Source organism: Canariomyces notabilis (assembly GCF_033297395.1).
Source record: "Canariomyces notabilis strain CBS 508.74 unplaced genomic scaffold N656scaffold_1, whole genome shotgun sequence".
Lineage (NCBI taxonomy): Eukaryota > Fungi > Ascomycota > Sordariomycetes > Sordariales > Chaetomiaceae > Canariomyces > Canariomyces notabilis.
The window spans coordinates 2,575,513-2,601,560 of NW_027041823.1; the positions used below are offsets into that span (position 1 = coordinate 2,575,513).

Here is a 26,048-nt window from a genome sequence, read left to right on the forward strand (position 1 = left end):
GAGAATGCAGTGGTGAATATTCTGTTCCTTATTGTTGTATCAACTTGATGTGAAGTGCTTATAACCAGTATGAGATCCAGCTTGGTTGTGGGTGAGGGAAGAAAAGAATAGGTGAGTGTAGGGCTTACATGGTGTGGTCACGACATAGCAGGTACTGTATGGTGATGAGGCTGTTTGTCCTGGGTTTACTCAGTGACAGTGAAAGCCACGTTTGTAGGCGCAACAAAGGCCAAAGCATCACTGTCCTACCAATATGACTGTAGGTACTCGCACAAGAGAAGGAGTCAGGAACAGCTAATCTGTGACGACCCAGTTCTCCTCTAATAGTCTAATATAAAAAAGGCTGTTTGCATCCAAGTCACCCACTTCTCTCTACTCTCGATTCCCAAGTTTGGATCGTCACACTGGACTCCCTGGAAATCCTTGAAGGCCAATTCCTCTGCAATATCAGTGACTCTCAGTTGTATCGAGCACCATTAGCCACTCCCGCTACAGAAGAGACATCGAAGATGTGTAATTGCCCGTTTCCAATACCTCCTCGCGTGTCCTCTCTTCCACCCAGCAGGAGACAGCTTCCAAATAGGAATGCGCCAAATGACAACGCCGTTCATGTTACTAACAGGGCAGCAGGCAAAGCACCGGACTCACATCCTCCTGCCAAGGGCAATGAGCAGTCCCCTTGCTCCCCATCTGACCTTCCACTACCCCCAGTCGCCGGTCCGTCCAAGAGTGCACAAGACCATAGATGCGGTCAAAACGTCAACACCGTGCAAGCGCAAAGTCAAACCCCAAAACACGAGCCTGAGCAGCACATGCAAACAGCTTTCACGGTCAATGAAGATCAAGACGAAGCCGAAGCTGACAGGCAGCTCATGGCAATACCTGAGCAAGTCCTCCACAACTTGACCTGGCACAAACGCATTAGAAACGCGGAGAGAAGGCCTCAGCTGGTCCACTTTGTGCCTCCCGAGCCCCTGACTGCGGCCATATACGATGTACGGGTCGACGGAGGTAACATACCGGTAATGCCAGTACAGGGCCAGGGCCTTCCTTCTGTGACTACGCCTTCCGGACAACAGCGATTCAGATAAAGCTACTTGCTGGGTTCTCGGGGGGAGGAACTTCAAGTACCCTGTTTTGAGTGAGCATCAGAGGTAAATTAAGGGCTGGGCTTGCTGAGCTTGTTAGCATGGGACTGACTTAGCACTAAAGTTCTGAGACTGAATACTAAGTACTGAGTTCTATATCGTTTTGCCCGCTTGCCCTCAACGGTAGAAGTGATTTCATCTTAAGAAACATATAGCGGATAGGTCTGCGAGGATCTTGGTCGCAACGCCTGACCTAACATAAATGAAATACATGTACATAGGTAGGTACCTGTAGCACGTTGGCAGGAGACTAAAGAACTCACCATAGGTATCAAATCTGACCGAATGTGAGCCGATTCCAACTGATCATCACTCTTATCTAGAAAATTACTCTACCAACTCGCCACACTCGTGGTGTTTCATGTTCCTATTGCTTGGTGCTTTAGTCCATGGATGACGTGGTATCTGCCTGTGGCCAAGATACTGACAGCTCAGCCTTTAATCAGGCGTGGCATGGACAGGTGTAAGTGTTGTTTGCGATTAATTGCCCTACGTATTCTTATAAGTACCTTAAATAGTCCATTCAGGTACCTAACTTCTCATAAGTACCTTGACCAGGGACTGCAGTGCCATGGGTTGTCATTCGCAATGATCTAAACAACAGCGGTCTCTAAGATCTAAATTCCTTAGAAAGTGAGACAAGCTCGCAATATTTCGTGACAGTCCATCCGTAAACAACTCGAGAGCTAGCGGAAGATGGGGATTAACACGCGCCCATAATGTCTGGATGTGCTTCTGCTTGAGGAATTCCCAAGGTACAGTAGTCGTTTCCAACTTGAGCTTTCCCGCGTACAAACGGGTTTTCGCAACTCATGTTGCCCATCCCGTTTCCCAGGTCTCTTCAAGAGTGTATCCTATGTCCTTGAACTGTCTGACCCAAAGTTTGCCTGTGCCGTCGAACTAGCTCAGTCCTCGGTCCTTACAGAGATTTGCCAGCACGCCCTTTGGCTCATGGCGCCATGGGTCGAGGAGTGACGGATGGGCCATAAGCTGCTGAAGTGCCCTCAGAAGTTCAAGTTGTTGCTCCTTGCTGTCAAGTCGACGCCCGTTTCGGGGTATAACCTCCTTAACTCAACCCAACCCACGCACTCCTCTACCCCTTGTCCTTTCCCCGTCTTTGATCATGATCGACTTGGATATCCCCGACCACACTGATCTCCATCGCCACCTTACCCAACCCTTCTCCCCTTCTTCCCGCGACCCCTCCCCCAGACGCAGCCATCACCTTCAAAACCGTCGGCTCAAACATTTCGTCTAGCTGGTCAATCAACTCATTCAGCTCTTCATCCTCTCGGCGCTTGCGAAGCATCTCCTCCCACCTCCTTTTCTCCTCCAGATTCGACTCAAGCTTCGACACATCCACCTCCTCAAAGGATTCAAACCCAGACGGTCCTTCACTGCTGTCGGTAAGCGACTGGGCGTCTGACAAGTTGGCGATACCACCTCCGCCGCCATCCTCGGGCTCCCCGAGCAGCGAGCGGTAGTCCTGAATTCGCGAGGCCTGTTCCGCTGAAATGACAGAGCTCGAACTGGACGTTACGCTGTGCACCGCGCTGGTCAGGGCTGCTGTGCCGGCTGAGGCGGCTTCGGAGACCTTGGACGCCGCTCGGGTGGTGAAGTTGTAGAGGTTGTATGCGGCGTGGAAAGCGCTGGATGCTGTACGAGCGGCTTCTCTCTGGGAGAAAACTGCGTGGTTTTGTGTCATGGCTCCGGTTGGGTTGATTTGGTTTTCGACTTTGGGGGGTGGTGGTGAAGTCCCAGAAGTGGTGATGGTGATGAGGGCATGGCCAGAGAATGAGTTGAGAGATGCGCGGCGAGAGGCAAAACACTGCAGTACTGCTTTATTAATGGAGTTCTTTCAGACTTGAACAGTCACAGATTGCGAGCGAGGGTGACTGGATGTGTTTGTGACCCGCCGAGAGAAGAGAACAGCAGGTCCATGCCTCATGGCGAGGCATGTTTTTGAAGTTGAGGTTCAGACCGTGATGACATATTCGAATTTCAGTTGACGGCCAGCCTACTTTAGTTCCAGTCCCGTAACAGTGTTTACAGTACTAAATCTGTGACAACTAGTGCTGTCAACGGCAAGTCTCTGAGTCCAGGCGAAAGGATTGGTCACGGACAGTCCAGTCAATGCTCAAGCTAAACTGTCATGGGCATTGTTCAGGTATTTTGACTGGCGTTACTTGGTGTTAAAAAACACAACCCCTGAGTAGTAAACAAAGCTGTTCTACCATCCAGCAAAACTGTTGGAACCCATGCGTGTTCAGAGTCTAGGAGCAAGTATATCTCATTGCTAGTTTTGTGTTCTACATACATGTAACTCGTGAACATTCTTTAAGTGGCCCCTTGTGAGTTGGGAAGAGCTTGCTTGTTCGTTTGTTGGCTGACGTACACGGTACTAGCATCATTGATATTCTTTTGGCTCCAAACATCATGTTACCAACCCTGAATTCTTTGTCAAGGCTTCGGTCATGTCAGCAACGCAGCCAGCAATCCATGCTTCAGCCTTCAGATCAACTACCTACTTCGTGGCTAATGAATATTCTCTTTCACCTGCCTTACACCCTACATACCTGTACCTAGCACCTTAGGAAGATCAAACCAGTCTGAAATCTGAACGGGTTCGCTGACGACCGGATGCACCCGCCCAATGAACCCTCCCCTTGATCTCTGCCGCGAGCCCGATAGGTTATGGCCCCGGACTTATGTGTTCTCTTGTCATACTCTCAGAGCTACATTATTCATTCGCCTTCTCTTTCCCAAAGAAGCAAGGTACCGATATCTGATTGGATCATAGGCAGATGGGGTGGCTACTTAGGTAAGTCCCATCAAGGCCGAGCCTCGGGTCCCCGCTGCCGGTTCTATGACATTTGGACACACAACTTGTTTGAAGAAAGGCACAAGGCCCTATGCAGTGCATTCACCCCAGTCTAGTTATGTACGTCAAGCATGTCATCAGCCTTCATGGCAAGGCAACATGAACCTTCAGCCTTCCCGCCGCATCACCCACCCACAGCCTCCACTTCATGTATGTATGTACAGTACAGTTTTAGCCGTCTCGATTCCTTCCGAGTCCACCCCTAAACCCTCACGACGTAAGCCTCTGAACCGTAGCCGCAAAATTGGGGTTTTGGGCCTGGGCAAAGTCGTGTGACCAGTAGTCGTGGACCTCGTGGATGGAAATGGTCGACGTTGCGCTGTTGGGCTGGGCGGGCTTGGTCGGGGAATAGGCAAACGCCAGCCGGTTACCTCCGTACGGGTTGAGGTAGCGCGTCGTGCCGTCGGCAGTCCACGAGGTGCATCCCTTGCAGAGAGCGGTAAACTGCCAGTGGGTCGAGTTGGTCTTGGTGCCGGTTTTGAAGAGGGTGTACTGGGCTCCGGTATAGGCTTGCGGCATCACATGGCCGCTTTTCGCGGTGAGGACATGTTAGCAGGCCACACTGGGACCAAGACGGGACGCGGCACGTTGAATCAGGTTTGCACTCACTTGGCCCAACGGGATGACAAAACGACATTGTTGCTGGTGCCCCTCCAGGCGATCAAAAGGGGATTCCTGGGCATGGAGCCGCCCCAGGCGAGGCCGGCCCAGCCTACGTCGTTCGGAACGACCATCTGGACGACGGCATCATATGCGGTGTAGCTCTGGGCATCGCTTGGCGTCGCGACCCGGAAGGTTATCCCGCGCCCATCGGCCTTGTAACGCCTAAACATGGTCGAGAAGGTGAGGCCGGTATCTGGGTCCTGATAGACAGCATCCTCCGCGAAGGCTGTTGCGACGTGTCAGTTTGCCCCATCTCCCGAATAGCAGATTTACTGAAATACATGCCTGTCCCCACCAGGGCTGCGATGAGCCCGATCCAGAAAGTCCACAGCATTGCGCAGCGCACGTTTGCTCTTTGACGTTATCGACCTGCCGCAAGGGAACGCAGGGAGCTCTAGCAACACTCATGTCAGCCACAGAACCAGTCGAGACTCTCTCATCTCCAATCTTCGTTTAGTGACCGCAAACATAAAAGGAGTCAAACATACGTGGCGGTAGTGACTAAATCGAGTCCCAGGAGGATGCTTGGCGGTGAGAGGAGTATGAGCAGCAGGAGGACAAGAAGCGGGAAGACCGGCCTTTTAGACGCCCAACCACTGGAAGAAGCCTGGAGATAAAGCTGACCAAGCCGGCCGAGATATGGGGTGCAGAAGAATTCCCGCCATGATATAAATAGAGAAAATAACGTAAGTGTCGGCAGCTCGAATCCCCGACGCACGGCGCTGATCCAGGCTGGACACAGGTGTTGGAAAGAGCTATGAGCCAAGAAAACTCCACGTCTAGCCGTTGGGCGGGTGTAATCGCGCGTGACGCCAATTCCTGGGCGCTGTTAATCTATATCGAATCGGAGAATGTTCCTCCTCGTCGCGAAGTCCCTATGAGCAGGGGCAACGCATGCTCCATGGTTGTAGCGCCAGGTGGTTTCTTAGGCAAGGCCGGCATATCGTAGCTCTGGGGACGGGCAGTGCGGGGCGGTGATGGGCAACGTCTTCTTGCTCCTTCCAAAGATGAGCCTTCCATTTAGCCGCCCATATTGGATCGCCGAAGAATCGAGGAATCTCAGAGGCCGCGCTCCGGGGGGTAAATGTCGTTGATATATTAAAAGTAGTCTTGTTATATAGCGTCCCAGAGCCGCAAGTCCGGACTGGGAAAGGCGCGCCGTTGGCACGAGGTCTTGATTGTCTCTGGAGCCGATATCAAAAGGGGTTGCTCGATTCCGGGTCACTGCGACCTTGCTCTTTACCAAATGCCACCCTGCAGTGAGCATGCAAACCTCCCTTCCACGGCCATGGCTTGCGTGCTTGTCTTTGTCGAATCAAGACCCTGGAGTTTGCAATCCGTGAACCGCGGAGGCAATACTAAACCATCAAACGGTAAATGGCTGGTGACCAACCGACGTACCACCAGGGCCCTATGAGGTCCTGAATACAACCCAGCACGGACTATTACCTTGCCCGCCAATAACTTCCTCTTGATCCAGCTTCCACGACTAGCAAATGAGCCGTCAAATCATCACTCGTGGCGTTTGAGGCAAAGTTCTTCTAGAAGGTCGGCGTATCACCAACCGTGGCCAAGCCGAGTCCCATATTCCGGGTTCATGCCTCTTGGCCTGTTAATTTCCCAGAGCATCGCCATGTGGTTGTGATGAATCCACTATCCCCGTAACCGGACTGAAGGTCTGGAACTTTCGCGTCATGTGCCACTCGTTGACTGTCCAAAGAGCTTTGGTGCAATGATGGTCCTGTGCGCGTAGTGGTGTCTCACTTCTCCTCGCCGGTGACGTCGTTACCTCTTCTACGCTTGTCTGGCTCCGGAAGCTATATGTCGTTGCCGTCAAGAAACTAAAGTAAGAGCCAAGGGCAGCTAGGGCAAACACCCCTATTTGCTTTGATCTTATGGGGAAACTCACCTCTGTATGACGGAAACCTAGATCTTGAGCTCTCGTGTAACGTTGCGGCGTGGCAAAAGCGCAATGATTGATAGAAAGCTTGACTGACTCGACGGGTAGAGAGTAGGTGTGTTCCGGTCCACGTGGGATCGGCTCTCTTGCGTACCTGCCTGCAAGGAGCTAAACGATGACGGCCGGTCTTTCCAGCTCTTCACGCTGAGTTGCCGTGCCTGCTCGAATTACCACCTACCGTGGTCAGTCATATTGCGTACCGAAACGGAACCTTCAAGGCTGCACTTACCCAGTACTCAGCATGTGCCCTTCCAAGTGACATTGGCTTGACTGTTGATTTTCGTCGACCTTCATCTATCCGTGATGATGCTGGAGTGCTGCGAGACTCGAATTGTGGTGGGGTAGTTGGCGAGACCGATCATCGGCTCGACTCACTACCGCAGCCCCTCGGAGATGCCAGCATTGAGGCCACAGCCCAGCATTTCGGTGCTTTCATCAACCCCAGATACACCCCTGGAGTTGGCTACGAAGATCGGCATTCGGAGCTCTTTCGGCGCGATGTGCAAATCGGGTCGGTGGTGTTCCCCGAGCAAAACTGTATTCAGGTTGTCCGGCCCACAGAGCGGGCGGTCCCGGTTCCGCCTCCGATGTGGCCCCACATTTCCATCCGAGATTAGGCCGCCAAGACCGGCCACGCGGAGAATGGGAATAGCAAGGCCGGCGGCTGTTCATCACAGGGCCGATGCATCGCCGACCGGTACTTTCTCAAGATGGACCGGATGTCTCTTGATGCCGGCGTAGTCTGGTAGGATAATCGAGGGTTCCGTCGAACTCAGCCCATGGACGAATTGGAAATCCAAGCAGATCAAGACGCAAACCGTACCAAGGGATGCGGTAGGCACCTTGACTGCGGCGAGGAGACCCAAAACGTTGGGGACGGTCGTCCGGCTGTGAGATTGCCTACCCGGCTCGCCTGGTTCCAGTTTCCGGGCTGAGCCGGGGAGGCGCGTACCGGGGTAGCAACTGCGGTGCGTCGATCACGATAATTTTCCGTGACAGTTGTGTTAACATCAAAGTACTTTCCCGCAAAATTCGGGGAAAGGGGACCTTGACTGCATCAAACCGGTTTGCGGGCAGCTCCGGTCACGCGTTTTGTGGGCCGCATGGGCAGCTTTTTGGTCTGGACCTCCATCAGCCCACACCAGTCGATACGAGCCAAAGTCGGCCCAGAGGCAGACGCCCGCGGCGCTGGATGGCCACACTTACACTCTGTACCCAACTGCTCACGGGCCTTGCCGTACTAAGGCAAAAGTTTCTCCGATGCGTCTCAGACTCTCAGTTGTTGCGATGTGCTTGGCAATCTTTGTTGGCATTGTACAGATCTCCAGTTGCAATGACGTTAGTTCTGTCAGTTGCCGTGAATGTTGGAATACCTAGATGATCAGATACCGTATAAACTCGCCAAACTGGACAACTTCTACTGCACGCGCTAATCTCAGTAACCAATCCCAGGCTTGTACTCTGCAGTGCGCTTCAACCTTTCCGATGCCATGCGAGCTCAAAGTAAGGGTTTGAAGTGGGTGAAAGTCTGATCAAAGTTGTTGCCTGCCTTAGTCTGCGCAGTAGAGATTGTCCAGTTTGGCGAGTTTATACGGTATAAGTAGCAGGCATCAGAACTCCCCTACCCCGTACTGAAGCCCCCTATGTCCTTGTGATGCATGAACGGTCTCGGGCCGGAGCGCGCTGCGGCACCTCCGTTGAACTGGCAGTGGAAGGGTTAACTGTGGTGAACTGTGTATTGTTCACAGGCATCATGAGCATCGCTCGAATGCCATTGGAAATGTTAGCAGCATGGTAAATGTTGGGAATGAAGGTAGAATCCCATGCGAAATTTTTGCTTCGGGATTCTGCAACTCGCGCAGGAGAAAAGTTACCACGGACAGAGGGTCATGCCTTCCCGAGCACCAAAAGTGTGACTGCCCCAAGGCAAGTTCGGTCGTCCACGGACTCCACTAAAACGCTTTTCACGGGGCCACGGGCAACTCCGTGGGGCTGCCAAAAAGCGGCGCGTGGGGCGCTAACGTTATGCCGGGACGTCTCGATTCTTACCAGAACTGCTGGTCCCTTCTCGTACGAGAAGCGAAAACAAATCGTCAGTTTCTCAATTCTTTTCTCGTCCCAAGACTTTTGTAGTGCCACCATACACTACATACCCGAGAGACGGGCCTTAGCGATGCACTCCGACAGATGCCGGCCGCAACGCCTTCCAGCGAGGCTGCTTATGTTTTTAAGAGCGCCGAAACCCCCGGGCCTGGATAGCAGATCACCACATGCTTCAGCACCAAAAACATAACGCCACTGAGCCCTCTGTTTTGCACCATCATTTGCCACACCAGTCACCAGACACTTCAACCCATAGCACCGCCATCCGTGGCCGACAACATTATGCCAGGTACAACCATTGACCCGTTGATGATGTCTCTTGACTCATTCACCACATTGCCCTTCGATGCTACCCAGCTTGTGAGTACCCTGTCTCCAGCGGGCCTTTCCCTCGAGTAACAAACGCCAATTGTGCTAACACTCGTATAGCAATCATACTCGGACTTTTCGCCTATCTCTCTCTTTGACCACACCGACGAGTTCACAACCGACTTCACCTCTGACTCGGCGGCTTCACCCGCCTCGCCACTTTCACCGGCGCTATCGGCCAAATCATTCGGTTTCCAAGCAGCGGACAGTTGGGCTGCTTGGGACACGGCGGAACTCTCCCCTGAACCTGACGGATTGTTTGGCTGCCAGCCGTTTGACGGCTCGGCGTTAGCCTCGCCGAAGGCTTCGCCATCAAGCCCCGCGATTAACCCCGTGGACCTAGCCGCGCCCTCAGTCAACTGTCAACCCCTTTACCAGTCACCACAAGTGATGATGGCCGCCATGTCAAGCCAGCAGCAGCAACCAGCCCCTCTCACAACAACAACAACCCGGCCCACAACAACCGACCTCACTGCGAAGCGCTACCCCTCCCGGACAACCAAGCTTAAGCCATCCAGCTCCTCGTCAGACGATGAAGCACCCGCCGCCAAGACGATGTCAGCGTCAGTACCAGCAGCACCAGGCACATCAACCCGACGACCGCCGTCCAACTCCGCCCAAACATCAAAGCAAAAGGACCCGCTCGCGCCCAAAAAGACGGCGCACAACATGATCGAAAAGCGCTACCGCACCAACCTCAACGACAAGATCATGCAGCTGCGCGACGCCGTGCCCGCGCTGCGTGCCATGCAGCGTGCCAACGGCGACGGCAGCACTGTCGAGGACGATGGCGGCAACAGCGGCGAGGACCAGCACCCGCCGTTGTCGCCCGTCCACGGCCACCACCCCAAGCTGAACAAGGCTACCATCCTGAGCAAAGCAACCGAGTACATCCTGCAGCTGGAGCGGAGGAATCATGGGCTGGAGACGGAGAACAGCGCGCTTAGAGGACGCATGGAGGGGTTGGAGATGATGTTGATGGGTCGGGGGGGCTTGGCGGGGGGTTGGAGTTGATTTTGAGTGGAATTTGACTCGGCTGCTGCCGGTTTGGGGGGATTCGGACGGAAAAGGCGTTACGGTTACGGTAGTTGGGTGTGGTTGGGTGATGGGATGGCAACTTGCAGGGACTGTTCGGTTATAGTAGTGATGACGATACCGCCTCCTGCGATACAGCGGCTGCTGGGTTTTGTTGTTTGTGGGAATGGTTTCCATCGAGTGGCGTTCAGGGATACTACTGCTTGTGTATGAGGTAGTGCTGGGGCGTACAGGTGGTAGACGCAGGGCTGGGCAATGGTGGGTGGGCATCTTGGATACTTGGATCTGTGGGAGGATTTGCTACCTAGAATAATACGAAACCTCACCTCGGTCCTGTCTATGCTACTTCGGTTCCCTTATGCTTCTGTTGGACATCGACAGAGTGGCAACCCCTTAAGGAGGGCGTCATCACAATGTCACATCGTCACATGGGACACGGTATATAACTCGCTTCCAGGACTCATTGCTAAGGAAGCAAGGAAAATGCTTATATGTAGTCAAAGAAGGTATATATCGAGGTCATGCCAGTGCTGGTAGTTTCAAAGTCCACCACTCAATATATCGAGTCAAACGAGTCTGCAGTGCCTTGCATAGAGGCTGTTCAGTGGGTCTTGTACTGCAAGAGCTTCTCCTTGTCATTCATTGTGGGCTTGAGGCTTCCGTACTCTCTAGGAGAGTCAAGGGAAACGGCACCTCTGCGGGGCGACGAGGAAATGGGGACGGCGGGCGGTGTTGGAACCCATTTCCGGAAGAAACTGTTACTGTTGTTGTTGTTGCTGCTGTTATTGGGCGGCATTTTGTTGCAAAGGAGTTCGGCGGAGTTGTTGTTAGTTTTCGTACCTAAGTTGTGTGTGTTAGGTATTATAAGGTGTGTATGCTTTAAGTCTGCGCTTCGGACTGGTGACGCGAGATAGTTTCGGACATACAGCTGAGTCAGGGGCTAGCCTACAGAGCGTCTCCTGATTCCTTTGTACTGTACGTACAGTAACGAGTTAGCTGAGTGAGCAACTGACTACACTGTTGTATTTACCTGGTTTCCTTTTTGGGGAAGATTGCCTGGGTGAGCCCCTGCCAAGCATTGCTAACAAACGATTCCAGCTCAACATCAGAAGCGGCCCAAGTTGTACTTACATAGGGATTCACATGGACCGTTTAACTGGAGAAGACTGACTATGGAACTGCACAGATCGGAATGCTAGGTAAGTACCTAGTTGCACAACTGCATCTCTCACTCTGGGCCAAGACACTGTTAGGGCCTACACTACAGGAGCGCAACCATGGGGAATCCGAAGACCACCACCAGCAGTACATAAGGTAGCGAAGAACGACAACTTAAAGAGACTCGCTAAGAACTACAAAGAGACTCCGTGGTGACGGTTTCTCTCGATCCCTTGTCCCCAGATTTGTCCTTGGGCTTGTGATAGTCATCAGGGAGAGCATGATGCTTACGGTCTGGGCATGCCTCGTCTCCCGCAGCTGCGGGTGGGCATGTTGATTGCCCTCTTTGTAAGACCCTCAAGGTGTCACTGTCGAATTCCGGTTTCAATTCAAGACTGACGCTATCGCAGAGCATGATACTCTTTTTCCGGTTTGGAAACGGCGTGGCTACGAACTCGCTCTCCAAAACCCTGGCCGGGATTACCTTATGACTCCCGAGGCCCGTCGGCAGCGCCCTTCCCTGGATCGCTGTCTTCTGTGCCGAAGTTGATCAAGCTTGGATCCATCTCTCTTTGTTCAGTAAACATCACTAACACCCTGCTTAGACACGGACCTGGTGATTGTCACTGGTTGATTATTAGTGCAGTTCGATCCTGCTGACAGCCATTGCTCGCCCAGACCAAGGATAACACCAAGCCTACGCCCTATAGTGTCTTTATGAACAGCCTAGACTTCCCAAAGACCCCAATACCCTCTCTATGCGCCATTGTAGTATCCAAACAAGTCCCACGCAGCCGCTCAGCAGCAAACATCAAAGCATTCCAAGCAGCATTCACACGTCTCTCCGCACACCCAACAACAGCAAAGGGTGGCAATGCTATAAAGAAAGTGTGGCGTGTAAGACATTGCGTGAACAGACGCGGCTGGGGGAAACTCGAGCAAGTCTGGTAGCGGCTTACCAGGTGTAGAAGCAGCCGTGACTCTTCTCCTCCCTGGGAGGCGGCGCCTCCTGGTATTGCATCGGCTGTTGGGCGGGTGGGTAGCCCTGAGGCGGGTAGCCTCCGCCCGGCGGCGGAGGACCGTAGGCCTGTGGGGGAGCCTGGGGGTAGTAGCCACTGTGCCGGTGAGAAAGAGTCAGCCCTACCGAGATTCTTGACGTGGTGATGAAGGAGCGGTTTGGATCTGGAACCTGGGAATCTGGGAATCTGATGGAGCAGGATGGGAGGCCGGGAAGAAGGGACGGGACTTACCCCTGCTGAGGAGGATATTGTGACATGCTTTGGGTTCGTTGCGGTGGTCAACTGGTCAGGCCTGCAGCGGCGTCGAGTTGCGTTCTGTTCAAGGGAGGGAAAGAGTGACGGAGAAGCAGATAAAGGATTGGAAAGAGAGAAGGAGAACCAGATGAAAAATTGGAAAATGAGATGGAGAAGGAGATGAGGCATCTGATAAGGATTGGAAACCGGAGGCCGCTCGCTGTTTCCACAATCCACACTGCTGGCGGGTATTACGCGGATGCAATTCCACGTGGGTAGGGCACCAGTGACACAGTCCCACAGTCCAGTACAGCCCAGCCCAGACCCGCAGGGCCTGACCAGGAAGTTGCAGACGGACGGGAACTTGCCTTACTCAGGGTCTTGCAGGTCCAGATCCAATGTCCAATCGATATGCAAGCATTCCTGCCAATTAATCCATGATCATAATTGATTCGACCGCGCGGGTGAATGAGACGTTCATTGCAGACTTCCAGCGGACGTGGGAGGCATCCAATGCAGCCCTCTCGCCTCGGCCCTACGGAGTGACTCCGTCGGAGTCTGCTTGCAACCGCTCGGCCTCGGCCAGCTGGGTCCGGGGTAGGCAATCTTGGCGTAGGGCGCAAGCGCCTTGTCGGGCTTCAAACGAGAGAGATGCCCGGCGAGCCAAGAGAGCCAAGACCTCGGCCGAATTCCCGGGTCGGGTTACTATAAGCGCTCAAAGGGAGCGAGAGAATCATTCTCTGTGGCTCAACACGTGATGACAAGTCCTGCGATGCAAGGAGCAAATTGGTTGATACTTTACCAAAGCCTGATTGCCTTCTGCGGCATTGTCGAACTCACAGAATTGCGAGAACTTATGGACAACCCGAGCTAGGAACAGGGTATCCTGCCGGCCCGGGGCAGGGCTACCGGCAGGCACCGCCCACTTCCCTTCCTTCATGCGGTTCCAGCTGGTGCCAAGCCTATCACCATGGGAGAAGCTAGAGGGGGGAGACGCACTGTATTTTGCATCGCCGAGAACAGCCATACCTTTGCAAATCTCATTATATGGGCACTGAAGTGGCCCTTTAATTGGCCCTGGAAGTTGGCTTGCCGTTAGTGGACTGCAGTGGCGAGTGTAGGTGGCTCGGCTGGACTGTGCGAACCCCACTGTGTAGGTAGGACAGAAGCCTCGGCAGTCTCGGCAAGATGGCCCGACCTCTGTGCAATAGTTATGCGTCCGTTGACTGACTTGACTCCTGCTCGCACCCATTCAGGGGCCACTTCAAAAGCCAGTTAAAAAAAGGTTATCACTTCTCTTGCCGGATTTGGCGGAGTTTGTATGGGAGCAACAACAAGTCGCAATTCAACTAACTAGCGGAGTTAGCTCGCTGACGCTCGCCTGTGGATTTTTCAAGCCAACCATCGCCAACTATATTATCTTGGGCATTATCTTCCTGCCAACTATACAACTATACTATACTCTTTGTCCTACCTCTATACAACTACTATATACAAATAGTCAATTTTACAGTAATATATACTGTTCAAGATATTCAACACTTATCGTTCAAGATATCCAACGCTTACCCGTTGGCTCCACTTTCGCTACACTGTGACGAATCTCGGTCCCCTACCACTGAAAGGGACTCCTCAGACTGCAGGTTGACTTGAACGGGGTGAGGTTCGGTAGAGCCAAAGGGTCTACAACAAGTGCACAAGCAAGTGTTCACACAGTAGTAAAGACAACTGCTTGCATTGCTTACTGGAGAACCTTCTGAAGGTCCTCCCGAAGAGTGACTAGCTAGCTCGTATATATACATTGTTCTTTGATGAAGCGTGTACTTGGGTTTTCCCCTGATCGCAGTGATCGCTTCTCGACCTCTGCGATCCGTGGTTGCTCGTCTTGATCGCAACTCGACCGTTGCGATCATCCTCTGATTGGTCCGTGTCCCTTGCCCCATTGATTGGCTGCCGGCGCGTCCCGCGCCCCAGCTGCAGCCTTCCAGGTCGCCAATGCGGTCATTCCATGACACTATGATATTTTAGGTTAAATCTATTTTAGGTAGAGTAGGACTATTTTCCTTAAGAAGAACTATTTTACTACCCTAGATAGGAAAAGGAAAAATACATACTACCTTTTTCTTTACTACCTTTTTTTTACCTTTGCCTACTTTACCTTTTTCTACCTTGTTTTCTTCTCAGGAATTTACTTTCTTACTACTTCTTAAAGACTTGGAAAAATTTAATTACAAGTGGAATCGAACAGAGAACCTTTGTATTTTCTAGCTAAAAACTAACCACTATACTATACTACAATAGTACTCATCAGTACATTCCAAATCCTAACCTATATACCATTTGTGCTTTGCACAGTTGCAGTGCCCAGGGCCTTGCCCAAATCCAGTGCAGTGCCAGGGCTTGCGCAGTGCACCTAGGGCATTCAGAGGATGCAGTGCCCAGGGCCTTGCGCAAGGTAATTACCATACTTCAGAATAGCCCCAGAGTCGAAATACAACTTATTGCTAGAAGATAGATTCAATTGAAGATGCCTTTACTACTTCAAAATGGCCTTACAGTCGAAATGAACTTACAGCTAGAAAATGGATTCGTTTCAAAATAGCTACAGTTAGTATTTCAGGAAGGAAGGTCTTGTCAGTCGAACTTGCCCTTCGAGTGATATGACTATGTTAGGTCCATGACAGTTACAGTGACTCTGTTACTGAAATCAACATGGTCTTGGCATGGCCAGAGCATCTTGGAACTGAGAAATACGGACGGTGACGATTTTGCAAAACCGGGTGGCGCGCTATGGTAGTTAAACGTTCTGATAGGTACCGTAGGATGACTAAGGCAGCGCGTTGGACCCATGATTTGACTTGGGGGAAAGCTCGTTTCGGCAATGACGCCGATAAGCAAGATCCTATCTGCGCGTCGAGCTGCGTCTGCCGTTCAATCAGCTTCATGCTCTCCCTTCATTGGAGGCAAGACGGTTGCGGCATCACAGCATGGCGCTTAAAGGGTAGAGCTTCAACCTGGTTGTGGCCGCCATTCCCACCGACGCACATGAGTTCGGGCCAGCCCGCTTGGGCCGCATTCCTTCGCGAATCCACAAATCCGCAAATCCATGTTCTTCAGCAATCAGCACAGGAGCAACCTAAGGTACCTCACCGTCCGTCCCGTCTTCCTGTCGGGCGGACCTGATGGCCAAGCAGGAAAAGAGTCCATGAAGTTACCGCCGACACTGGCTAATGGCTATATCCCGAGTTGAATCTCTCTTCCTTCGGAAACCAGAATGAAGCTTCAGGGTCCATGCCGATGTTCGCGTCAAATCAGCAGGGCTAGTTGGCCAATAATCTGCCAATCTTGGTCAGAACTTACGGCGGGAAGGTGCATTTTCCAAAACAAGAACCTTCACCCGACATTATGCTTCCCTAGTGAGTTAGAGTCGAAGTATTGAACCTTAAGGGAAAACTTTGGCCGCGTCTTCTTACCATCTTATGATTCTTAGGCTCAAGAACTGGAATACCGCACGAGCGAGGTCGGAGCGACACGACAAGATCCCCCGGGCTCAGCAAGCCGCGACAACAATACAAGCCGCAGCAGAGAAATGCAGTTTTCCTCACCATTTTTCTGCACACGACGTATCCTTCTAGCCGCTGCCTCATCCTCCTTGAGAGCATTGGATGCGAGGGACTTTGTTGTCAGTCGCCCGGGGCCGGAGGCATTAGGCAATTTGGTTGACACGCTTGGGTAGTCGGGGCAAACAGTAAGCTCCCTCACGTCCTCTTATTCTGGGTCGACTTTGACACGCTTCCTCAGCCAGTCTTATTCCTGGGTGATATCAAAATTCCGGGCCAAGTGGCTTCCTGGTCGTTGCTCGGCCATGTCCAGGAATCCCACAATGTCTTTGGTCTTTCATGTCCTGATCCCTAGACTTATTTTCCTTCGGTTGCTTTGAACAGTCAGTTAGCCGTGAAAGGTGTCGTCCCTGCTCAATTCTCCGCATGCCTGCGCCAGTAAGTACCGTTGGGAGGAGACTGAGGAGTTGATCGAAGTCATCTCATCTTCCTCCTGAGCTAACTGACCTATTCATGGAAACTAGGCTGGAGCTAGGCTAGACCAGCTGCTATTTATGCTGGTATGTGGGGCAGTGATCCGCTATTCCACAGGGTCCGAATGCCGATTTCCAGCGCTTCCGTCAGTATCATTGGTTCACGAACGCGTATAAGCCGTCAGCTGCGGCGTGTTTTTCACCCGCAATAGGGGCGACGATGGATCCTGCCTTGGACGTTAAATACGGCTTGGGTTCAGTACTGCTTTTCTTCATGTGTTTTGTTGCACGACAGATCGCAGACGCCATAAACTGCCGCGATGCAACTCAAATTCTTCCTCGCCGGTGCGCTTCTGCCATTGGGCCTCATGGCCAACCCTGCAGCCGAGGCTGAGGCTGCCGCGGCCGACGTGATGCTTGGCAGTGCCGGCGAGGCCCTCGAGGCCAGGGCATTTTCTCGGCCGCAGCAGTGCACAATCGTCGGCGGCTCTTCGACGGTGAACTGCCGCAGGGGCTCAGGCACGAAGTGGTCGGTCACAAGAAAACTCCGCCGGGGAACGACTTATCGGTTTTGGTGCGTTAAATCGGGGGAGTGTGTCACTGTCAATGGAAAGCGCAATTGGTATGTTGAAACCGCCATCACTGTTCGCCGATAGCTGGGGTTTGCTGATGTTTGTTGTTGTACATGCGCAGCGGTTGGCATTACTCTAGGGATCTTGACTGCTTCGTCAACGGGCACTATACTGACAATCGGTGCACTGCGGGTATGGGAAACTGCTCTTCGATTCCACTGCTAGGCCTTTCTCAGTTTGTCAGTTTGCCAAGCTAACGGTTCTAGCTCGACTTGGCGGATGCGGCGGCGCTGATGATGACGATGCGGCGGACCCCTTCTAGGAAGCAACTCGAATTCTCTCATCCCGCTTCTAACTCTGTTTTCTATACCACTTGATACTTGCCACAGCTTGAAAGGACTTGGAGGAATCCGCGCCACGTGAAGGCGGTGGAGTTGGCCATCTTTTGGTCACTGTGGTAAAGACGAGATCGGTGGTTCGAGCCCGATCTGGCCGCCAGTTGTGATAGTTGGGGGTTTGCTCTGAGATTCATCGAATTATCGGGTGCGGTTGCCGTTTTCAGAACCACAATAATCTGTTATTCAAACCCCCATTTGGTGGTGAATAAGCGCCACGTCTTATTCACATTTCTTTGTGATCTTCCAGCCTTGTCTCCTTCCCCTGAAGTCCCCCGGCAGGTCGCACTTCCCTTTATAAAGAGAAAACTTTAGGGGGTATCTGACGGTTTCCCACTGCACCTCCTGCGTTGTGTTTTGAAACCTTTTCCATCTCATCGCGCGGTGGGAGATCTCAAGTCGAGGACACTAACCCGATTCGTCCGCGGCAACACCTCGCCGAGCACATGTAACCAGTGCAACAGGCTAAATAGGATCTTGTTCACCACGTTACTACCTACCTCATCGGCCAAGATTCGCGACTTCTCACATCTTTTGTTGAAACCCTTTCCGGCCTTCGAGCACCCAGACGACGCGCGACTCATTGGGTCATTGCCAACGGACCCTACCCGATCTCGACGGAGGGGACACTCGGGAGATGGTTGTGTCGACAAGAGCTAGCAATCTAACAAGAAGGCCAGAAGGAGGACAAGAAACTTTTCCCCGCGTACGCCTCTGCTCAGAGTTAGAGGAGGCACTAAACTGGCCTACGATGGACCTGAAGAAAGCCGAAACCAATGAGGAGGAGCAAGCCTTTCTACACAGCTCTGGATCCCGAGACGGCGTCGCAACCGACTTTTGCTCACCAGAGTGTCAAAGACGCAGCGCCACAAAACGCCGGAGACGCAGGGTGACATGGTGGCTGCGATTGCTGCTGGATATCGGAATGGCGGTTACCATTGTGTACCTGCTCGTCTTCAAGCCCTTCAGTGTCGGACGCAAACTTATCCGGCGTACACCAGTGCCTGAGTGTAGGTTGGCCCATCTGTTCCATCTGGTATTCACGCCATCGCTGACTGCTTTATTGCGGCAAAGTTCCACACAAGATTTACAAATTTAAGATCGACCCTCAATATGTCAGCGAAGACATGTGGTTCAACGAATCGCTGACACTGGGGAAGCTTCATAACTGGGTCCCATTGAGTTCACGTAAGAGGACAAGGAACCAACTGCCCTATCTTCGAACGAACAGCCGCTAATGAATATGGAACCAGAGAGCCGAGGCTACGTAAAAGTCCCCGACGATCCCTCACGTTACGACCTCCCCAAGCCGATCCCATTAGTCCTTGACCCAGAACGCCACGAGGGGCCGGGATACATGGTCGGCGTCTTCCACCAGCTCCACTGTCTCTCCTACCTGATCGAGCACTACCAGCAGGGGTACGCCGGCGTCAACTTGACGGACGAGGTCGCCTTTCACTCGGCCCACTGCTTCAACTATATCCGCCAGGCCCTCATGTGCAACGCCGACACGACGCTCGAGGGCATGACCGAGGAAGGCCCGGGCGAGGGCACGGAGCATGAGTGCATCGATTACGACGCACTGCTGGAGTGGGCTAATGAGAATGCCATGCACATGCAGAGATGGAGGACGGGGTTGGTGCCGGAGGAGGCAGACATACTCTGAGGATGATGGATTGTTCATTAAGTGCAAACTGGAACGATCGTCAAATTGATGGGCCACAGCATATGTACATATTCAGCATGCTTCTGCGGGGATGTCGTATGGGAGATGTCTCGTACAACTTGGAATCATCTGTCAAATTCCTTCTTCTTGGACGGCGTAGGCACTCTGCATGATGGCATTATTATTAGTGGACGGATTCTTAAGTGCATAGTTCTACTGGGGACCTTGGTATGTTTCGTTGAAGGTGCTTGTGGGATATTCGATAAGAGTAGATTCCAGTGTGTAATTGCCCATATGACTACAATAGACTGCTTGATTGGTCTATATGATGACATGACTTGGTCAGGTAGGTATTTGCAGCATAAGCCTCTGTACTTCTGGATTGGTTGAGGTTGCCAGTTCCGCAGTGCTTTGAGTTAACAGCTGGTGCAGTACTACATTGTGGGAGGCTAGTAGGGCGCCCTTTGGTTTGTTTATCATGTTCTTGCCGTCCTGCGAGCGCCCGACAAGTCCCAATGCCCCTTCTCTGGCGAACTCAAACGTCCATCAAGCAGTGGCCCTAACCAATCCGGTTGCTGTGACTTACCAGTTCGAGAGCAAGTTTTGTTCTGGGATTCAGTCCTGTTGATGACTTGGACTGGCTGATACTCGGTAATTTCGAAGTTACCCCAACGACAATTGCCCATATGCAGCCAGTGTCCGAACCGGCATACGAAGGCACATCGGGGATGGCGCTTTCCGCATCCAATGGTTCTCTGGTCCCATCTTCTAGGCTCTTTCACTGCGTATATCGATGCTCAACCATCGTGGATGTGCTCAGCGTTATCCCATGAGAGGGCTGCGGCAGGCGGAGCGGTGCTGCCTTCTCGGATCTTCCCGATGAGCATATCAACGACATTACCGTCCGAGCGACAGATGTAAATGGGGTTGCTGCCTCATGCAACATGTTTAGCCACACCAGCGACTTCGCGGTTAAGGAGAACGGGTTGAGGTTGGCAGCTTACAATGATGGAGGCAACTGGATATCACTCTGGCTCAGGCTCCTGGCTACTCTCTGCTGGATTTCCCGCAGCGCGGCATCCTCAGCAGTCGGGCCATCTCCGTTCCTAAAATGGACAATTGTGATTGCCAAAGAAGTCCGCATCAGGGTCGGGGTGGTCTCCCGCAACTGCTTTAGAAGCACACTGATAGGAGTGGCGAAGTCGGGTAAATTGGCCCCGAACCGGCCATCGGTGAGGATGTAAAGGCTGATGGGCTGGTTGCACGTATGGAGAGAAGCGACAATTTTTTTGGTCACTTCCGGGGTCTGAAGCCAATGGCTCAGTAGCCAACTGGCTTCATGGTCACCGCTGAATTGGTGGCTCCTGACAAGATCCGCCAGCACAGAACTCTTCCGCAGCGTGTACACCTTTTCTCGAGGGTCTCTCACCATAGAGAGACTGACCTTGTCGTGGCTTGCCACCCTGCTTTTGAGCAGTTTAGTCAAAACCCAAACTGTCTCTGCTGTCTCGTTCTGAAAATTCCGCATAGACTCGGAGTTATCCACCAGGAAGTGCTGCATGGATTAGCTCCGTCGACTGTAATTTGGTCATTAACGATTGAGGGCGTTGCGACCTACATGCCTTCGCCCGCTGACAACGCTAAGTTCGTTGCCGAGATCTGGGAAGTCCAACTTGATGTTTTCGTCGAACCGTACGTGTCCTCCTCGTACATGCCGCCATAACCCTGTGCACTGACGGCCACGAAGATGGTTGACAATGTGGCTGACAGTTGCGGCACCCCACCTCGGCGGGTTCTGTACAGCAGACGATCTTGATGGCGGTGGTGGGGGTGGAGGTAAGCGATTGGTTTGGTGTCGTGATGGTTGCCTTAGATCTCTCTGATACCGTGGGGGATCCAGGGCAGCAGAAGGGGCCACGATTATCGATGAGAGAATTCCGGCAGTGTCCCCTCCCGCAATTCTCAACCATACGTTTTGCCACTCGGATCGGATGCCTGCCGCATCCTTAGCCCGCGCAGCTTTCGGCTGCAGCATCTGGGTTAGGATTATTTTGCTTACGGCCTGTAGCACTTCATCTCCGGGGCAAGCCGTCAGTGCCCCCTGATGGAATTGTTCCACGCAGGATAGTCGCTTGGTCCCATCATGGAAGCATTGCTCGGCCAATCTCCTCATGATCGTCCCTTGATTCTCGGAGCGTCGAGCATCCCGATATCTCCTTACACCGTCTGAACCTAAGCTTGACCTCACCAACATCTCGCTGTACAGGCACCCTAGGGCCCAAATATCGGCGGCCTTGGTGTACGGTCGTGGTATAGCCTGCTCAACTTCGTTGGCTCCACAGCATTCTGGTGCCACTGAATGGGGCGTCAGATCGAGACAGTTCCAGAGGGTGTATAAGAGGGTATCGTTGGCTCCCCGGGCTCGCGGATTGGACTTACTATAGGTGCCGGGGCCGGATTTATTGGTATCCACGGAATCGGTCCCAGATCCCGTAATCCTTTTGAAATGGCTTCTTCCAAAGTCTGCCAGTTTGAAACAGGGCCTCTCACGGCTACCCAAGGACCCATCTTTGCGCATGTACAAGACATTCGATGCTCTTATGTCCTGATGTGTCCTGGGTGAAGACGTCAGTTTCGATGCGGTCTTTGTGGACAGCAAACGGGCTAAGACGTACCCGCCCAAGTTATGCACAGCAGCTAGCGCCTGCAGGAGTTGAAACAAGTGGTACCACAAATCCAGCCTATCTCTCCTTGCTCGGGACATGATCAGTTCTAGCTGCTGTTCGCAAAAGTCGACCAAGGTACCGCCTGGGGCGTATTCAAGCATGATGATCTGAGTCCTGCCCCTCAGGTCATTCCGCACAATGGCTGGGTCCTCATGATCGTGATTTAAAGGTGAATATTCGTCACTGTTGGCTGTGTCGATTTGCTGAGTCCACATAAAAGACCCCAGGTACCTTACTATATAGTCAAATGCCGACGATGCAATAGCAGTGTCAGGAAGCAGGCTGCTGGTACCAGATGATAACGAGCCGCCTGGGCTGTTGACGATGACGTTGTAGGCATTGATCTCGTTCTGCCAAAGGTCGATGTCATCGATATGGCCTGGGTTAAACATTTTGAAGACAAGCTCGTTCGAGTTGACAATGCTTCTCATGGTCGGATCCATGCAGCAGGGATGCACAGATACCTTGTAAACGGCAGCCTCGTCGCTGGCCGGGGGTGTAAGCCTTGTTTCGTAGACGATTGGCAAGATCCTCTCCATGGGCAACTCCCTTCGGTGAACAATGCTGTCAAAGGTGAGTGGCTTGAACTTCCACTGCGCCTTGTAAGCCTCCAGCCACACGTTGGAGAACCCTGCGTCGTCGGACAAAGGGCCGCGCTGCTTGGCAGGGCTGGCGAGCAGGCATTTGTCGTCAACCTCCCGGGTCATAAAATAGTTGATGTAACTGGAGCGGGAGATGTAACAGAGAATAGAGAAGACCTGGAGGAAGTTTGTTCTAATGTCCTCGACGTTCGCATCTGTGTTGCGATCGCGGTCCAAAACGGCTCCAATCTTCTTATGCGTCCAATATTCCTCCAAAGCTGGTCTGCAAACAAATACCTTTGCTTCACCCTTGCCGTTGAATCCCTTGTGTTTGTGTGCGCCAAGTCCGGTGTCGACATATTGTCGGAATGCTTCGGCTGGGTGATATGAGAGCTCTACTTCATGTTGTACCCGTATCGGAGTCTGATCCCCTGTGGATCGGGAGCTGTCTTGGGCCTGACATTGAATTAACCTGTGTGTAAAGGTTCCCCTGGCTTTGCCAGAGGCCCGATACGGTTGACTGCTGCCCGGCGATCCGTTCGGCGTCTCATCTGACGATCTCCGCGGCGGTACTGTTGGAGACGATGATGTTACCCGGTCATCCCCGAGTGAAGTCCCAAAGGATTCCATAAAGGTCAAATCATCAGCACAGGTTATTAGCCTTGTACAAACCCTGCCGAGCGCTTGGAAGCTGTTAGCAAGTGTTACAGTAAGACGGTCTGGCTGTGAACAGCCCAGAAACTGTGGATACGAAGTTACGAACCACAAGAAAGCTGGTTTGGCAGTCATCAGCCTGGTTACAGCGGTCGAGTACGTTGAAACAGTTACAAGCTCCCATCTCCCGAATGGTTCATGAAAGTCCAACTCCACAACGCGATATGCGGCTCACGTTGTCCTGGGTCGGCGGACGGGCACGGCGGGGCTCAGATTTCGATGATGGCCGTTTCTCACTTCGGCCGGGTTCGGGGCGTGATGGGCAGCACAGCCCCGGGCTGCACGCAAAGATAGGCGCATTTGCGGCATTTGCCACTGCTGATTAGCGCCATTTCTCGCAGTGCCGAGAGAAGATCAAAGCTTGATGCTGAGGCTTAGGCAGTGAGCCTGAAGGTTGCCTTGCAAAAAAGCAATACTACTGCATGGCGTTGAATATATGGTAGGTAAGCGCGCCGATAATGTTAGGTAAGATCCGGAGGTAAGGGTCGCGCACAATGAGGGTCTTTGAGCTAGGCGAAGTACCCTAAATAATTAGCTCGAGTCCCGTAAAGCGGCAATGTTATGTACTTTCGTAAAGCGACTGTGTTATGAATGGCCAGAGACCCGCCTATTGGGCCACAGCGAGCAATGTGGGGCCAAGCGAGGGGCGGGTCTAGCGCGGCAGTATTGGGTCCATTTCGAACTTCGTGGTTTTTCAACGATTTATCCACCCAGAGCATGCTCACAAGGTGTTGCAAAACCCGGCCTCGAGATAATTCAGTTCAATTCAACCGTTGAGCTGTTTTCTGCATTGCATTTCTCGCGGTCCTTTGGTGTTGGCGTTAGCGGGTGGAAACAAAGACGCTCTATGGAAGTAACACAGTCGCTTTACGGATCTCGAGGTATCTGGGCGTAAGGCAATCTTGCGAGGTAAGGAGTAAATTTGATAGAAAGGGCATAGGTTTGGTAGGGCTAAAAGATAACCCCAGATCTAAGGTTTCTAAGTTATAGAAGGATGTATTTGAGCCACTTGAGGCTTTTTGAGTGTCTATTTGGGAGTCGTTTACTTGCGGAGGATGTTTGTATGGTCAACCCTAACCCTTATAGCAGACTAGGGGGACCGGTGGGACTCCGTGGGCAGTGCCCCCTATAGTTTGTTGTTACTCTTATGAGTGCACATAGCTACATAGTTGTGTGTTGTGGTCTGGACCCTGTTACCGGGACTCTCTTAACACTGGGACTCTCTTAACACTGGTAAACTCCCCCAGACCGTTGCAAGCTCTCTTTTGTATGTATATGATCGCCTAAGCTCCCATCCTCAAGTTCCCTTTGTCACCTCGAGGCGCAATATCACTACTTACTACAGTCTCATGATCCGCGGATTCCCGCGATCTTATCCATTATACCTATCCGCTATTCTATCTACCCCCTGTGTTGCAGTACTAGAAGTTTAGTTTCAATCCCTACAGTGGTAGGCAAGTAAGGTAACTTTAGAAAACTAGAAGGTCTCAAAATGAATGATCTTATGTTCGAAATACTTCATCAGCCTTCATCATCATCATCAAGAGCTTGTTTCCCATAATCATCCATACGGAGTATAGCTAAGAGATTGAGTTAGAGCAACTAGTATACGTAACTTAACACCATTGATTAGAGAGGTCTATTAGAACCACCATCCAAATCTTGAGATTATTCCCCCCGTACACCGGTCCAGAGATCATCAATACATGTACCCCATATACCTGAAATTCCCAAAAAAAGCAACAGTGATCTTGGAAAATCTCATGGTGGCCTAGATGTGTTGCCTTTTCAGTTTCGGCAGGCATCTGGGGTCAAATCTCGAACTATCTATGCTGCCAACGGATCTAGACTGGAGGCGCGGTGTGCAAGTGAGCACTTGAGTTGGATACGGGAGTCAGCTTAGCTGCAGTGCCTGAGTGCCGGCTGAATGGCTAGCAAACTTATGGAAAAGAGCCGCAAGTAACGTCTCCTATGCCAGTGCGTGCGGTGCCAAGTACTGGCCGTGGAAAGAGAAATGACATGGTACGTGGCTCCCTGTGGTGGATGGTCTTGGTTTGACGTTTGATCCTGAACCAATGGCCCTTCAACATGCAAGACATACCGCCATCCGGGCTGGCGCTGTAAGTGGCTCCATGCCGCTTCTCGAGTCCCTTCCCATTACACACAACATACTACTAATGTTGTGCTGGACCGCATTCTTGTCACCCTGGTGTAACCAAGTTAGTACCCAGCCGCAACTTGTCGCTCTTGTTCCCCTTACCCAAGACGCCATCTACTACCCCATCTCCCACATAGTACAAGGGGAGTCCGGATCCTGGCTTGATCGAGTCGATCCTTTGTACCTCCGGGCACTACTCTGGTACTTGCCTTAAGATAAGTTCCAGAAGTCCCGATAGCAGCTTATGCCCATCCAATCCGGGCTTGCCGTCATTAGCTGGGTACCTCCTAAGCGTTAGTGCCTTGGAGTAGCAGTTGAGCCGCGTTCCCGAGGACCTCCCCCGGCCAAACACACATCCATGGATGCATGCATCCGCAAACAATTGCACTTTCTCAGCCTTCTCACATCCGCGACTAGGACGTGGTGCTGGTTCAAGTGGTAGGCTTGCGCTCTGCTTTTTCACCACCCGCTCGTGAGAGTCAAGATATAGTATCATTAGTCCAAATTATACATCATGCATTGAGCGGATGTGGGCGTCCTGAACCTGGAAATCAATGATGCCCGACGGCGTGCGGTTCTTCGTCAAAGATGCAGTTCATGCTTCTCACCATGAAGCACATATAATCCACCTGT

The 26,048-nt window shown here is 52.3% G+C and overlaps 9 protein-coding genes across 9 annotated transcripts; 4 read left to right on the top strand and 5 right to left on the bottom strand.

Annotated features, from left to right (window-relative positions):
• Positions 1-2,241: 2,241 nt before the first annotated feature.
• Positions 2,242-2,853, bottom strand: N656DRAFT_764951 (uncharacterized protein; the record flags this gene model as incomplete). Its single annotated transcript, XM_064813366.1, has 1 exon — positions 2,242-2,853. The coding sequence occupies one exon, from the start codon at positions 2,851-2,853 to the stop codon at positions 2,242-2,244; it is 612 nt and encodes a 203-aa protein (XP_064675386.1).
• Positions 2,854-3,860: 1,007 nt separating this feature from the next.
• N656DRAFT_841420 (iron reductase domain protein) lies at positions 3,861-5,256 on the bottom strand. The gene is made up of 3 exons (XM_064818989.1): positions 4,966-5,256; positions 4,639-4,918; positions 3,861-4,558 (listed from the first exon to the last, which is right to left on the bottom strand). The coding sequence occupies exons 1-3, from the start codon at positions 5,024-5,026 to the stop codon at positions 4,240-4,242; spliced, it is 660 nt and encodes a 219-aa protein (XP_064675387.1). The 5' UTR covers positions 5,027-5,256; the 3' UTR covers positions 3,861-4,239.
• A 3,660-nt stretch (positions 5,257-8,916) lies between these two features.
• N656DRAFT_63518 (HLH-domain-containing protein) lies at positions 8,917-10,409 on the top strand. Its single transcript, XM_064810378.1, has 2 exons — positions 8,917-9,115; positions 9,185-10,409. Exons 1-2 carry the CDS (start codon positions 9,038-9,040, stop codon positions 10,136-10,138), a joined length of 1,032 nt encoding a protein of 343 aa, XP_064675388.1. The 5' UTR covers positions 8,917-9,037; the 3' UTR covers positions 10,139-10,409.
• N656DRAFT_63519 (uncharacterized protein) lies at positions 10,410-11,112 on the top strand. Its single transcript, XM_064810379.1, has one exon. It carries the CDS (start codon positions 10,681-10,683, stop codon positions 11,071-11,073), a length of 393 nt encoding a protein of 130 aa, XP_064675389.1. The 5' UTR covers positions 10,410-10,680; the 3' UTR covers positions 11,074-11,112.
• A 913-nt stretch (positions 11,113-12,025) lies between these two features.
• On the bottom strand, positions 12,026-12,432 carry N656DRAFT_841422 (uncharacterized protein; the record flags this gene model as incomplete). The annotated part of the gene is made up of 2 exons (XM_064818990.1): positions 12,026-12,194; positions 12,277-12,432. Coding segments are annotated over 2 exons (201 nt in total), but the record flags the coding sequence as incomplete, so codon positions are not given.
• Positions 12,433-16,923: 4,491 nt separating this feature from the next.
• On the top strand, positions 16,924-17,497 carry N656DRAFT_794247 (uncharacterized protein; the record flags this gene model as incomplete). Its single annotated transcript, XM_064817252.1, has 3 exons — positions 16,924-17,225; positions 17,297-17,367; positions 17,442-17,497. The coding sequence occupies 3 exons, from the start codon at positions 16,924-16,926 to the stop codon at positions 17,495-17,497; spliced, it is 429 nt and encodes a 142-aa protein (XP_064675391.1).
• An 824-nt stretch (positions 17,498-18,321) lies between these two features.
• On the top strand, positions 18,322-19,236 carry N656DRAFT_699227 (uncharacterized protein; the record flags this gene model as incomplete). Its single annotated transcript, XM_064810771.1, has 3 exons — positions 18,322-18,580; positions 18,645-18,758; positions 18,824-19,236. 3 exons carry the CDS (start codon positions 18,322-18,324, stop codon positions 19,234-19,236), a joined length of 786 nt encoding a protein of 261 aa, XP_064675392.1.
• A 327-nt stretch (positions 19,237-19,563) lies between these two features.
• On the bottom strand, positions 19,564-20,941 carry N656DRAFT_63912 (uncharacterized protein). Its single transcript, XM_064810399.1, has 4 exons — positions 20,859-20,941; positions 20,241-20,791; positions 19,823-20,108; positions 19,564-19,762 (listed from the first exon to the last, which is right to left on the bottom strand). The coding sequence occupies exons 2-3, from the start codon at positions 20,762-20,764 to the stop codon at positions 20,015-20,017; spliced, it is 618 nt and encodes a 205-aa protein (XP_064675393.1). The 5' UTR covers positions 20,765-20,791; positions 20,859-20,941; the 3' UTR covers positions 19,564-19,762; positions 19,823-20,014.
• Positions 20,942-21,012: 71 nt separating this feature from the next.
• Positions 21,013-23,432, bottom strand: N656DRAFT_63841 (kinase-like protein). The gene is made up of 4 exons (XM_064810397.1): positions 23,307-23,432; positions 21,912-23,226; positions 21,296-21,851; positions 21,013-21,231 (listed from the first exon to the last, which is right to left on the bottom strand). Exons 2-4 carry the CDS (start codon positions 23,171-23,173, stop codon positions 21,199-21,201), a joined length of 1,851 nt encoding a protein of 616 aa, XP_064675394.1. The 5' UTR covers positions 23,174-23,226; positions 23,307-23,432; the 3' UTR covers positions 21,013-21,198.
• Between the last annotated feature and the right edge of the window lie 2,616 nt (positions 23,433-26,048).

What these genes read in the sequence shown, in the direction of transcription:
- N656DRAFT_63912 (XM_064810399.1), bottom strand. Translation starts at nt 20,764, where the DNA reads ATGCGGAATTTTCAGAACGAGACAGCAGAGACAGTTTGGGTTTTGACT. An exon ending in ATCCAGTTGCCTCCATCATT is followed by an intron (nt 20,109 to 20,240) that starts GTAAGCTGCCAA and finishes CTCATCGGGAAG; the next exon opens with ATCCGAGAAGGCAGCACCGC.
- N656DRAFT_841420 (XM_064818989.1), bottom strand. Translation starts at nt 5,026, where the DNA reads ATGCTGTGGACTTTCTGGATCGGGCTCATCGCAGCCCTGGTGGGGACA. An exon ending in GGGGACAGGCATGTATTTCA is followed by an intron (nt 4,919 to 4,965) that starts GTAAATCTGCTA and finishes ACGTCGCAACAG; the next exon opens with CCTTCGCGGAGGATGCTGTC. An exon ending in TTGTCATCCCGTTGGGCCAA is followed by an intron (nt 4,559 to 4,638) that starts GTGAGTGCAAAC and finishes CACCGCGAAAAG; the next exon opens with CGGCCATGTGATGCCGCAAG.
- N656DRAFT_63841 (XM_064810397.1), bottom strand. Translation starts at nt 23,173, where the DNA reads ATGGAATCCTTTGGGACTTCACTCGGGGATGACCGGGTAACATCATCG. An exon ending in GCTGTGCATAACTTGGGCGG is followed by an intron (nt 21,852 to 21,911) that starts GTACGTCTTAGC and finishes GTCTTCACCCAG; the next exon opens with GACACATCAGGACATAAGAG. An exon ending in GAGATGAAGTGCTACAGGCC is followed by an intron (nt 21,232 to 21,295) that starts GTAAGCAAAATA and finishes AGGATGCGGCAG; the next exon opens with GCATCCGATCCGAGTGGCAA.
- N656DRAFT_63518 (XM_064810378.1), top strand. Translation starts at nt 9,038, where the DNA reads ATGCCAGGTACAACCATTGACCCGTTGATGATGTCTCTTGACTCATTC. An exon ending in CCTTCGATGCTACCCAGCTT is followed by an intron (nt 9,116 to 9,184) that starts GTGAGTACCCTG and finishes ACACTCGTATAG; the next exon opens with CAATCATACTCGGACTTTTC.
- N656DRAFT_63519 (XM_064810379.1), top strand. Translation starts at nt 10,681, where the DNA reads ATGCCAGTGCTGGTAGTTTCAAAGTCCACCACTCAATATATCGAGTCA.